The 14105-nt window shown below is 38.7% G+C and overlaps 1 protein-coding gene across 1 annotated transcript; it reads right to left on the reverse strand.

Annotated features, from left to right (window-relative positions):
- Positions 1-22: 22 nt before the first annotated feature.
- Positions 23-13129, reverse strand: LOC111650154 (serine/threonine-protein phosphatase 2A 55 kDa regulatory subunit B alpha isoform). The gene is made up of 10 exons (XM_023399976.2): positions 12824-13129; positions 10568-10636; positions 7169-7266; positions 5870-6035; positions 5540-5652; positions 4064-4241; positions 3545-3709; positions 3194-3363; positions 2417-2508; positions 23-1704 (listed from the first exon to the last, which is right to left on the reverse strand). Exons 1-10 carry the CDS (start codon positions 12828-12830, stop codon positions 1425-1427), a joined length of 1338 nt encoding a protein of 445 aa, XP_023255744.1. The 5' UTR covers positions 12831-13129; the 3' UTR covers positions 23-1424.
- Positions 13130-14105: the final 976 nt, after the last annotated feature.

Here is a 14105-nt window from a genome sequence, read left to right on the forward strand (position 1 = left end):
AACGATCAGGCAATCACAAGAATGCAAAAAGTAGTTCCTTTATTATCTTCACTGTCATAGATTAAAATTGTAGTTATACATTACTGGAGGCATCAATATAGTCTGAACTGTCCACATTTTAAATACGGTGTGGAGACATCAATTGCTGCGAATCCTTGTGCAGCTTATTGTACCATCACATACAGTAGCAGTAATAATGTCTGCGGTAGTTAAAACAAACATTTTAAGTGACTTAATGCCTCAAATAATGTTTTCTTTTAAACTGTAGTCTTACAACACAGACATCCAAGTACTTTAGTTGGTGCAGTAAGAGAGTCCAGTGTCAAATCAAAAGTTTTCCCTGTTGTGAAGTACTGCTTCAGAGCTGTGGTACATCATGGGAAGACAATACTTAAAAATCACTCAAAAAGATGTGAGGTCCAGCTTCATTTCACAAAATAGGACGGAACAAATCTGGTGACGTTTTAACTTTTTTAATATAAATATGACAATCATAATTATCTTTGAATAGGCTATCTCTTATACCTGACTATTGTTGAATAGAAAACAAAAAGAAGAGGAACCAATGCACAAAGATGTCAAGACAGAGCCGATCCAAAAGGGAAAAAAAAAAAAAAAAAAAAAAAACTCTTCTGGAGACTAGGCCAGCCAGAGTCTAAAGCACAGTGAGTGAGCGGTATGACGTCTCACTGGACTGGGCTTTGAATCTGTGAAAACACACTGTACTTCTCAAACTCCTGGAGGTAACCGCTGAGGTGTTGCTGTCCAGTTTGAGCAGCAAGTGTGTAAAGAAACTGAGCATACTTTTGTGACTGTTGAGTATGCATGGTTTAATGAAAGAGGAGACACGTGAAGAGAATCAAAGAATACTATGACAGTATAACGGATGAATTAATAAAATGTGTTTACACAAAAAGAAAAAAAGACTGGCAAATTTCTTAGAAAAATAAACACTACAATGGCACAGGACAATTAAGGGGACATACTAAATAAGTGTTTTTTTTATTTTCTACCACAGAGCCATTGGGGGCAAAAGTTATAAAAATAAGTGTGTCTGTATTCAGAATATTAAGTAAATTAAACTGGTTTACCCATGTTACCCCAGGGGAAGAAAAGGGCAGGTGGGCTGGCAAAAAAAAAAAAAAAAAAACAAACAAAAAAAAACATACCAAAGGAAAAAAAATTGGCACAACATCACTTAAACAACAAGGCAGGTGTCACTCTGCCACAAACAGGCTGATGATGGGCAAGAGCGAGGCTTCCTCTGTCCACATCTAGAACAAAGTGGCAAAGTCTGGTCACCAAGTAGCAACGGACAGGGATGCTGGTTATCGGTGTTACCACAGATCACTCTGGATGAGGCGGTGAGGCTGCAGGTATTACACATCACCCACACCAGATCTCATATAAGCTCATCCCCATAGTTAGTTCACCTTATCCTGGAATATGTAGAGGTTGTTGGTCGTTGCCACTGCGATGATGTTGTCCTGGGGATGCCAGGCAGTGTGAAGGATCTTCTTGTTGAAGTCCAAACTGTCCACGCTGATTTCATCCTTTTTGCGCTTGCCACCTGCACACACCTTGCGGGGTTTGAGAACCTGCATGGGCTTGCTGTTTTCCCGGGACGCCTCCAAGGTTACATCCCGCCTGTGGCCACGGTCAAACATCCGGAAGAAGTTGTTGTATGAGCCAGTCATCACCACGCTGATAGGGGGATATGGGAAAGTTTGAGAGTCTTAACACAGCTGTTTTAGGATAATGTCCCTAACAAAAACATTTGTGTTTTCAGTAGTAGGCTTAAACTGAACTTATCATTGGTATACAGGTGATGGACAAATAATTTGATAATAATGAAAATAATAAATTCGTTATTATCCATCCATCCATCCATTTTCTACCGCTTATCCTCTAGTAGGGTCGCGGGGAGTATGGAGCCTATCCCAGCATCTTTTCGGGTGAGAGGCGGGGTACGCCCTGGACAGGTCGCCAGTCCATCGCAGGGCAAACACATAGAGACAGACAACCATTCACACTCACAACCACACCTATGGTCAATTTAGAGTATCCCATTAGCCTAGTCCCCATTTTGCATGTCTTTGGACTGTGGGAGGAAGCCGGAGTACCCGGAGAGAAATTCGTTATTATATTAAAATTTATTAAAAATAAATATTACATATTAAACAAAATTACAAAACACTTCAACACACGTGGATAATATTCGAGTGCCAAAGGATGAATTTCTAAGCAATATCATAAGTGCAATCAGCAATCCAAATCTCACAATGTTACACAGTACAAGACTAATAGAGATTCAGAGTTAAAGCATCTTTGTCCTGATTTGCAAACAAAAGGGCTAAATTTAATACAAGGGCATCAGTCCAAACACATAAGCACATAAACACCAGCATGTCCTCACCTGTCATTGCCATTCCAGCAGCATTCAAACTTGTCAAAGATGCAGTCATTCTCATAGAGCGAGCACAGCTTGCTCCTCAGGTACTCATGAACCTGTAATGATCAGAGGCAAAGACACATAAAATCAAATTCAATTATGTAGATAAATAATGTGTAAGTTTATTAGATAATCTATACGTTTATCATAAAAGGAACATAAGGAACTTATTTCTATACAAATGCCAGTGCACAGCAAAACTACACATTTAGGGTACCTCCTAGTGGCCACTATGTGAAATTACAATGAATTATTTAAAAAAAATTTAAAAATTTAAAGTTAGAAAAGGTGTGGCCTCTGTTAAGACAAAAAAATATATCAGTAGTATTACAGACAGACAGTATTTACATTGATGTAATTTTTGATGCAACTCTAACAAAACTAATTATCTGACTCTGAACAATGCTAACTTTATTCAGAAACTGGTTCAAACAAGGTAACATACTTTCCCCCAAATGTAAATGTTTAGCCTTGAAACCAAATTAATCTAGAGAAACAAAAATTAGTTTAGGTTCAATTTAAGTGGTGTAATGCACTGTGGGGCACTAAAATGATGGGAAATGACCAGTATCATTCAGGGTGTTGGACTGTATCAGCTGCTCTACACTTTATGGGGTCTGTAACAATGGGGCCATCACATGTTAATTCAGAGTTCATGATAGGTCACTCATAATCTGTTTACAAGTGCGTCGCAAACTTGAAAAAACATATTGTAACTGTGCATCTGTTTGTCAGTCTCACCTGGTAGGTCTCCACTGGCCTGTTCTCCATGTTCAGGTCCCAGATCTTCACAGACAAGTAGTCTCTAGTCATCATGTAGCGTCCATTGTGGCTAAATTTAACATCTGAGATTGAGGATATGATCTCAGAGAAGAAGGAGCGATTACTGGGATCTTCTGGCTCCTCAAACACTTGTCAAAAAAAGAAGGATGATACAAAGATAAGTAAAATGACAAAGTCAAACTGCTGTATTCTCAAATGCTCCAGTCTGAGAAAGTGTAGTTCAAGGGGCTTAGCATAATCAATCTAGTGTAAAATCCACCTGTTGAAGTAGAGATAAGGTGATGTTAAGTGAGCAAAGTGGGTACTCACATTTGGAGTGCTTGTCACATAGTGCTGAAGCCCTCATGTCACACAGACGGATGGTTCCTTTGCTGCTGCTGTAGACAAAGGTGTTACACTGATGAGGATGGAACTCTGCTGCTGTGATCACCTCGGTTAGCTCCTCCATGTTGGCTGGTTTAATGTCAACAATATCTGAAAAGCACAGGGTTAAGAGGAATACCACTTTCAAGAGATTAGGACCACGGCACCTGGTACACATGATAGGGTGTACAGTGCATTTTTTCAGCACCAGAAGTTGTGCCCTGAACAAGGCATTTGCATAGGGGAAAAAAAACATAAAGCATCTGACTATAATGTACCAGTCCAAAAGAGAGTCCTGTAGAGAAAAGCAGTAGGGATGACAGTTAGTTAGCTAGACAAAAGATACTTCTTTGTCTTGTGTGACAGTATTATGCTACCCCATGGATTAATTTATATTGCTTAACACTGAGTTTCATGGTTTAGGCAGGTACATAGACAAACACGCCCAAGTGCATTTGAGGATACTGAAGCTGCGGTCAGTGATCTCGAGGTGCCAGAGGTTGATGCGGAGGTCATCTGCAGACAGGTAAGTCTCATTGTCACTGTTGACTGAGATAGAGTTGATATGGTAGGTGTGGGCATTGGCAAACACCCTCCGTGGACTGGCTTCCACCATGAGGTCCATGGGTATTAACACTGGTACCTGAGGTAAGAACAAACGGGACATAATTTGAAACTGAAGGCAAACAAGGTTGAATTTTGACACTCTGAAAGCTATCTTTTCAGATTCAGTTAAATTTTCATATATTTAATTACCAGAGCATGCAACCAGTGTGTAACACAGTATTTCATATATTCAATTAGCCGGGTAAAATAGGTAGCACTAACACCCAGTCTATACAGGATGCATGTCAGCTGCTTCAGGCGAGTCTGAAACAAATTTGAGGAGTACTCACATTAGCTCAAAGAGCAACGTATTAGCACAGATTGGGAGTTGCAGTTCTCTTTGTTAGCAACAGAAAATGTAGCCAAACTGGTAGCCCTTCCTGACTGCTAACACACCCATGTTTAATACTTTTAAATCCAAGGTTGTCTGTCGTAAGATTTGGAATAAATGGTTTTTAGCCATGAAAATTTAAGATAACAAGTAGTAGCTTCTCCTACAGGTTAGACATACAACCATTTATAGTTTGGATATTATACAAAGCAATCACCTGCGCAGATGCTCCTTGGTAAGTAAACATAACCAGTAATAGTAGGTAAAGCCCCACCACACCTATATTACACACCAGCATTTTCAGTTATTTTGGCTCATGAGACATCTTCTCAGGACTTTGTTAGTCATGTACAGACAGTGCTGGACCAGTTTTGTCACACCTGTTAGGGCAGGGAGCTTAGACCCAAGTGATTCTTTTACATACATATCATTTGGTGACCTCAACATACATTTTTATACAATTCATAACCAGAATTAACATGTCAGCAGGACAAGAAACCTGAGCAGTCTGCATCAAACAAGGAAGTATAAACTATAACCAACTATTTGAATACCCATGTTACCAGCTTTTTCTGCTTCATCATGTTTTGAATAGGTCCCATGGATTATAATGGATGTCTTTTGACATATAAAAACAGGGAAGTCAACTTGCGCAATTGATTGCGTTTACTCCTCAAAACATACCGACATTTCTCATAGTGGATGTGATTTCAAGAGTAGAAACTGACAGAGTGACACTAAAGTTGCAAAGGAAACATGCTCTTCAGCAGATTGTAATTGTTGTTTTATGTTTATCAGTAGATAACTTATTGCCCCCACCCCTGCTCTTATATTTCATACTTGTGGTGGTCTTGGTTTAATGTACTAATAATTAATTGAATATACCATATAATTAAGTATCAAATATGTAGGGATTATTGAAGTTCTATGTAGGAACCCTGGTGTGGTTGAATAATTCCACTCATTTAAATACTTCTCAGGTTGTATTTGATTTAAGTACTTACCCGAAGAGACGTGATAGTGTTGGGGTCTTTATAGCGGCCATCCTCCTCTTTGAGATTATAGCCCTCTGGTCTCTTGTCTCGTTCACTGATTTTCCACAATTTAATTGTCTTATCTGCTCAAGATGGAAAAAGAGAGGAAATTGCTACATCATATTTTCTGAAATATTAATCCCAGTTCATTTTCACATTTACCTGTTAAGTGTCCAAAGAGATAATTTGTTTCTCTGTTAGAACCAGTTTTAATTACACTTATGTGTATCTAAAGTTAAAGTCACCACAGTTTGTTATTAAATATGTGGTTATGTGCTCAAGTACAAACGACTAACTGACCATTAGTTGACAACAGGAACTGAGCAGCATTCTTCTGAGGAAGCCAGCGAATCTTGTTGATCTTCTCTTCTATTTCCAAACTCTTCAAGTAGTCAAACTCTGGCTCATGGCTCTGGAAAGTGCTGTAAACATTGTATTCGCTCCGAAACTGAGGCTGATTCTTATTCTGCCATGCAAAGTATCAGACAAAAATAAAAGGAGATTGCATTAGACAAAACAAGCCAGTGTGACGATTTTTGTTCTACGTTTGATGAGTTTAATTTCGAAAGACATATGAATATTTCAAATAACACTGGCAATTACTTTCATGAAAAAAATTTGACTTGCAAGAGAGGGCATTTCCATCATTTCCTAGGGCAGGGGTCTGCACCCTTTACTATTAAAAGAGACATTTTTGGCCCCTCTCCCACAAATAAAAATCATCTGAAGCCGCAAAACCTATTTGACCCTTAAAATTAAGATAACACAGCGTTACAGTTTTATATATAGTTATAATATATATAAATAAATAAATAAACTATAGTTTATTGCATTTAGGAAATTATAGAACTACAAAAAACATGACATTTTATAGCTGTTTTTACCTGTTTACCTCTTATGAATAGGAGAAAAAAACACTGGTATGTGTATGCTTACTTTTAAATAAAACACAGAATCATGCCGGTCTATTTAAGTCCTTCTCTTATTTGTGAAGGATTAAAATAAATAAAAAAGTAACCCACTTTGAAATAAATATATACAAGAACAGGCTGGTTCTTTCCTCCGAGACTTTTCTTTTCTTTTTTTTTGGATTTATATATGGTTAGCTTGCCGGGGGTCCGAAACTCAAGATTAGCCACCTATTGGCAGCAGGAAGAGGCGGGAGGCTGTAAATGTTGCTATGGAGACGTTGTAAGATGTGACGTATATTTTAGTCGACGAAATATTATCAGTATCACCTCGATCTCCAAAATATGAGGTGTTCTCTTTAAAAGAAAAAATAATCAGTTATTTATTTTCATATTATTTATTATTTTTTCAAAGCTAGAGGGAGCCACTGCAGAAGGACTGAAGAGCCGCATGCGACTCCAGAGCCATGGATTGCCAACCCCCGCCCTAGGGGAAATTCATGTGTCCATTAGCTCATTGTTGAAATGTAAAGCGTATCACTAGTTAAAATCTAAAACTCACTTACACAATAGTTTCCAGAATAAAATAATCTATTTTTAAACTTCTGAGTAATTTAGTTCAGGAGTTAATCTACTTATCTACTATCTTTGTGGGAATAAAACTCAAAAAAAGACAAAAATGCAGCTGTACCTCTATTTCCTGCTGGAAAATGACTACACGCCCACCCTTGTCTCCTGTGGCCAGCAGCTCCCCTGTGTGGTTAAACTCAACCGTGGATATGATGTCCGCTGCAGAAGAAACACATACACAACAAACTTTTAAACTTATATTCGTAACAATGTCATTTTCAAATTGGTGTACAGAAATAGAACAACCTCTTTCCAATACTAAAGGCAATGAGGAACGTCTCAGTTAATCCCGACTAACCCTGTGTATTACTGTCCGGGAATCAGAGCGCACTAGATAGATGAGCGTGTAGGCCGGAGATGCAGACGGATGTCAGAGCATGTAGAGCAGACGGAAAATGATCAGTAACCTAGTTTCTCTCTTTTCTATCCCCCCTCACTCAGACAGCATTACATATTTCCCCCAGCAGCAGTATGTTGTTTTATAAACCAAAGCACGCTTGTTCTCTCTCTCGCGCGCACACACACACACACACACACACACACACACACACACACACACACACACACACACACACACACACACGCGCACACACACACTTAACCCTTTGCTGCCCATTGGAGCAGAAAGACAATACTGCAAAAGGTTGTTGTTGGAGGCCTTTGTGAACGATGCACTCCCTGAAGCCAAATGTAAACACTAATACATGTGAGCTAGCAGTTAGACTACTTGGAAGGACATACTTAAAACTGCTCTTATATTATGGAAGCAATGAACTTTTTATCTAGTTAATCAAATTTTTCATCATCCATCAGCTATCATTAAATGCTTATTTTAACAATTTACTCAACAAAATGTCAATAATAACCTGCCAAGAGGTGTCTGCCCTTAGCAAGGATTGAATTTTCTGATTATAAGACTGCAGTGTTAACCAGTGAGCCACATTTTGTAAAGGAAGACGTGTGATTTCCCATACACTGAATATTTTAGCTGTGTGAGCAGTTGTTGAATGTGAGAATACATTGTTTGGTTAGAACATGTTAAAATTAAAGTGTAATTTGTAAGTTTAAGAAAGGGGAACTTAAAAAGGAATTGGGTTAGGTTTACTGTGGACATCCACATCAGAGTGTGTGTGTGTGTGTGTGTGTGTGTGTGTGTGTGTGTGTGTGTGTGTGTATATATATATAAATGTATGTAGTTACGCTACGGTGTGGAAATTTTCCCACTGGGGAATAAACTCATGACAACATTGATGTTACTGATTAATGTTATCAGGTTCCCTTTTGACTTTGGGTTTAAATCCTAAAAATATTGCCCAGAAGATGCTTTTGGTTTTCACTTTGACACCAAATCCTCTGTCATTGTCTTGTGGGTCAAGCCTCCTCTCATCACAAGACTGCTACTCTGTGATGCAACTCTGCTGCTGCACGGAGCAGACACTTCCAGTTCCTAATTGTAACCTCTGACTAAGTATTGATGACAAGTATTTTACAAAATTAGTTTTTTTTTTTAAACAACGCTACCGTTGATACACGAGAATGAACCAAATGGGTTTTGTGTGACTGTGGGGTTTGCGGGCAAGTTATGCAACTGTGATTTAATTCCGATTTAGAAGGTCACAATTCAATGTGATTTCTGATTCAATATCATATAAAAAGGTGATGGATCAGCTCCACCAGAGCAAAAATAAAATCCTGCAACTGATGGAGGAGAAAAATCACCAATTTTTTTGAACATCAATTCAGTCATTTAGAACTTTCATGTAGAAATGCAACGATTTTGTTTCCAGCTACTTAATTGTGGGACTTTGCAGCTTTTCTCTTTAATGTCACTGCAAACTAGTTCATTTTTGGGTTTTGGACTGTTGTTTGACAAACTAAGACCTGTGATATCATCACCTTGGGCTATGAGAAATTATAATTGTCACTATTTTCTGAAATTTTACATTAGAAAAACCAAAACTTAAGAAAATATTTGGATTTATGGATACTAAAAACAATAGTTTTATGCGGCCCAATGCACTACAAACTACTAATATAAATATTAAATTTATTGTGATTTGTGGAAAAAAATTCAACTGTACTTTTAATCATTAAATAAAATCAATTAATCAATCATGTGACAGAGCCAAGCTGATTTGAAATTAGTGAAGGTTTTGAGGTTAAGTGTTTTCCTCAGAGGATTAATTCACAACTTATGCATCAAGTAACATGCAAAAAAACCCCATTTCACCTTAAAAGTTGCCGGTCGCTGGAGATATCCTTTGAGCAGCACAGTGAATTACATTTTTTTTTCTATTTAGCTATTGTTAACATCTTTAAGATGAAAAGGCAGGTTTATTTTAGTGGATTTAATCACTGTCTGAACATCTGGATCATGAGTTATCAGAGAACCAAGCTAAGCAAACATTAGTGGCAGCTAAGCTCACATCCCCTCTGATACATCCTGTGTCTGCCGTATAGCATCCTGAGAAACATTGATTTTAACAAGAAGCAAGAAGCTAAAGGAGCTTTATTCAGTGTTTTTTACTGGATTTAATCACGAGGTATGTTTGTTTTGGGGAGGAGACCTCTGCGGATAATTCAGCTCCTGGTAAAACCTGACACTGAAGGACTCCTAACCGGGTGCAGCAGACTGCAATGACAGCAATGTTCCCACACTACTTCACAACGCAACTGAGCTCTATCTTCTGTTATTGTTTTTATTAAGAAACCAAACGTGCGTTTAAATTTAAATAAAAACTGGAAAAAACTGATGTGTTCTAAAGCTTTTGACCACTAGTGTGTGTTTGGTTTGTATTAACACTACTTTTATTTATTTTTTGGGGGCATTTTGCCTTTAATTCGATAGTTGCAGTGTGAGAGAGATAGGAAAGTCCGGGAGAGAGATGGGGGTTGACATACAGGAAAGATCCACAGATCGGACTCGAACCCGGGCTGCTGCAGTTAGTATTAAGCCTTCTTGATACACGCTCTACCAGGTGAGCCACCAGGGCACCCTGTATTAGCACTACTTTAACAAAGATATTACACCTCCAATACAGCCAATAATTCAGGAAACAAGCTGGTGTCAGATAAAATTAAGAACAGAACGCAGGAGTGGAACCACTCCTTTCTCTCTACTTATCTGCATGACTATCACACACAGAGAGCCAGTCAATTTAGTGCAGTGATGAAGCTTGGTTTACAGTTAGGGTTAAGACCCATCAAATAACTGTCCAACCGCAGGGAGTGCGCAGTTGAAATGCACAGCATTGCAGCTCCTCACATCATAACATTGCTAAATCATGCTATATCTAGCTAGTGGAAATGGAAAAAATGAGGAAGACATTAAGCTGCTAACTGTTCAGTCACTGCAAGCTGCTGTGTACTACCTACATATTACGGACGTACATATTACCATCACCATTTTCTTATCCATGCTTTAAATTTAAAAATATTCAATTTTTGGCAGAGCTCATACCCTCAGCTACGTCGTCATCGATAGCTCCTTTCACCTGAGAGAAGCACCACTGCATGTCACCTCCAGGTCCTGCAGAGATAAAAAAACAAAAAACAAAAAAAACATTCAAGTAAAATTCTGGCTGATTGCAGGTTATATATTTCATTTGAAGCATTCATATGTTCAGCTATCAATTATTGCAGTGTGCATCAACTATGATTTACAAGTGGTTGACATAAACAAAGATGGCCAGGTTGCAAATTCTAATTATTTTTTAATAATGGAAGAGAGTTCCTCAGCAACAATCGAGGTGGTGTGTCAAAACATTATACATGTGTTTGGACTTCTCTTGCATGTAAATGCAAATAGTTCAAAAGAAGTAACTCCTCAAAAGATTTTGTTTCAGCACGCTGTCACTCTCAGGCAGAGTAAATTAAATGATGTTGGAACTACAGACAGATGGCAGACCTGTTGTGAAAATTTGTGTGGTCACACATGTGCACATATCCTCTCACAACTTCTGCAAGTCTAGCCTCCAAACAAAAATGAAATCAATCTCACATGAGACATTTCAATCTCTCCTAAAACTAAAATCTATCTGAAGACACTGCTCTACACATGATAGGGCAGTTATGTTATGTAGCCAACAACATACAGGCCATTTTGATCTTAAGTATCTTTACCATTCAATAAATGTATAAATGCATCCATCAAATCTTAACTGTAGAGCCTTGGTACTGTGGTTCTCACTTTCAGATAAAAAGTAGATTATGTATTGTGATCATAGAGTTTATTTTATTGAACTCCAGATTGTTGATACAATAGGTAAATTCAGTCTCTACACATCCTTCTTTTTAGGCCAGGGCAACTGTTTTAGCATTATGAGATGCTCTCACACCAGGCTCCTATGTTAAACATCAACAAGAAAAAACATGCTGCATTGATTGATAATGACCTCCATCACTCGCCTCAACAGGTTCTTCATCAGCGTGTACCATTGCACAAGTAAGGTAGTTGAATTCCACATAATTTTACACATGATCATTTCTGTTATTACGCAATTAAAACTGGTCTGATTTGTCAATAACAATGTCTGCACATAGTGGAAAAGCTCTGCAGAAAAATCAAGGACATTTATGAGTCACTGTGCTTTCATCATACAGTTACTCTGAAATGAATCATGATTTAATACAAAATGCCAGGACAGGGTTCAAGTTAAAAAAAATGTAGCATTCTCACAGATTGGCAGCATCCCCTGCAAGCAAACAGGTGTTTTAATGTGCAAATCATCTCACCAGTTTTAATATGATGTGTTTCCATAAGATGTGTGAAGATCAGTGTCATTTCCCCGCCCAAATGAATGGAATGCAAGTACTAAATATATTATTACAAACATACTTTATGATTTATGATTAAACAACTATTAATGTCAATTGGCTGCATGCGACTATAGTCCCTCATAATTTTATTAACTATAATTTTTCACATTCACTGCTCTCGTATCAGCTGATGAATGGAATTTGAATTGCATCGTTAGGCTTAACAAATACTTACCTATATGGGTCTTATTTGAGGGGGATGATTTTCCCACTGAAGTATATTTGTGCCCAAATACTAGGTCTCTGACTCTTCAGTCCTTCCAGTCATTGAACATAATATTTAACAGCTTGATCAACCTGCAGCAGGCCCAGAGTGCTAGCCTGCATGTGGGCAATGTCAAAGTTTGAGCTAACGTTAGCTCGCCTGGCTTGTCAAGCCAGTCGTGGCATGTTTGAGAAATATGTGCACTGGAGTGAAAACCGTCAGTTCTATTTGTTTCATTTTCCAATCTAAACAGCAAGCCAGATACTCTCAATTTGCGGTTCATAAGACCCATGCACAAGTCTGACAATCAGCCGTTACGGCTACGAGAAGTTAGCCTAGGGTGTCACGGATAGCTGTGTTTAGCTAACACGGAATAAGAGTTAGCTTTCAAAACTGGTGCTGGGCCGGTGATAATGGTAAACATCTATCATTTGTTAGCAGCAGCTGGCTAGCTAGCGTTAGTCGGCAAAGACAGGCCAGATGGACGACGACACTCCAGTTTGCTAGCTAGCTAACGTTAGCACTAGCTAAGTTCTGTTAGCTAGCTACCGTTAGCTAAACTGACACCCACGGTAGCTAGTGTTAGCGAAGCCTTGCAACCGTAAGGACAGAAAGCTTGTTGGGACAGAGTCGCGTTGCTAAAACGCCGGTCAGTCGGTGCTGTTTATGTGTGTAATGGTTAAACTGAATTACCTGCCATGACGAGACAGACAGTGGAGCTTGCCTCAGTCAGTCACGATCCTGCTTCCCACTCCCACGCGCTGGTTCGTGGGATCTGAACTTTTTCTTCCGCTGAATCTCCGCTGTTGTATCTGCGCAAACCTGGATGTCAGGCGCTAAATTAACCGTAAAACTCGTTATTTTATGGCTCCCCTCCTTTGCTTTCCCGCTCCTCTCTCTCTGTTGTTTCTCCCTGTGTGTCACTCACTCTCCCCTTCTGTCTCTCTTGCCGCCGGCTACTTCGCATCCCACAAGTCACTTCTTCCCCACCCCTCCACAGCCTCTCTGCACGTGAACTAAAGGGTTTTTATAATGCGCGCGCACACAGTATGGTGGATGCACCGCCGCGCGCGTGCACATCGGTGGACACCTAGCTAAGGATGAGAGAGTATTAGACTGTCCTACTCAAACAGTAACACTGTTACTTTATTCACACTGTACTGAGCTATAAATATTTTTTTGTTTTAAAAAGCACTCAACAGGAAAGTAGGACTATATACTGATCATTTGGACATTTGGTCACAGTGAAAGCAGCAGTGTGGCTTCCTGAAGTATCTCGGCTACAGTATTTCAATTTGACTGCACCTTCACAATCAACCTCCTCCAATTCATGAACTCTCTCCAAAACTGTGGTCTGTAGTATGTGAAAGCTTTCTCAAATTGTAGCCTATGTGCACATAAAGTCTAAACACAATCCACCAATATATGTGCATACATCACCTTTATATATCCATACATAAATTCCAGGTTACCATGCATTCTTTCACTACCATATAATTCCTGTACAGACAGTAACAATCTGTCAAATAGCTACTGAGAACCAGAGACAAATTCTTTGACTTTTTACTTGGCCAGCTAAGTTTATTTTGATTTGGAATGATTTCCTCATGAGTAGAAAAAGCAGAATATCTAAAAAAAAAAAAATTAAATAGAGAATCTTCCTGGCTGAAGAATTCTTGACTTTCCCGAAGTAGTTGAAAAGTACTTCATAAATAAATTAATTTCCTGATTTTATACGACACAAAACCAGGAAAAAAGACATTCAACAAATTGAATGTGTAAGCCCAGTCATCATCATCATTGTTGCACCATTAACCTCTTTTGCTCCACACTGGTTAATATGGCATGCTTAAAATAAAAAGATAACTTCTGATGTTTTTATCTGTATGATCCTACAAGGAATGTAACCTGTGGAGTTTCTTGGGAAAGTGTCAATGACACAGTGCAATAAGGGATTTAGTTCAGTGACACAGAA

The sequence above is a fragment of the Seriola lalandi genome, unplaced genomic scaffold (assembly GCF_002814215.2).
Source record: "Seriola lalandi dorsalis isolate HSWRI2012SDOR001 ecotype SW California unplaced genomic scaffold, Sedor1 jcf7180002052129, whole genome shotgun sequence".
NCBI classification, from domain to species: domain Eukaryota; kingdom Metazoa; phylum Chordata; class Actinopteri; order Carangiformes; family Carangidae; genus Seriola; species Seriola lalandi.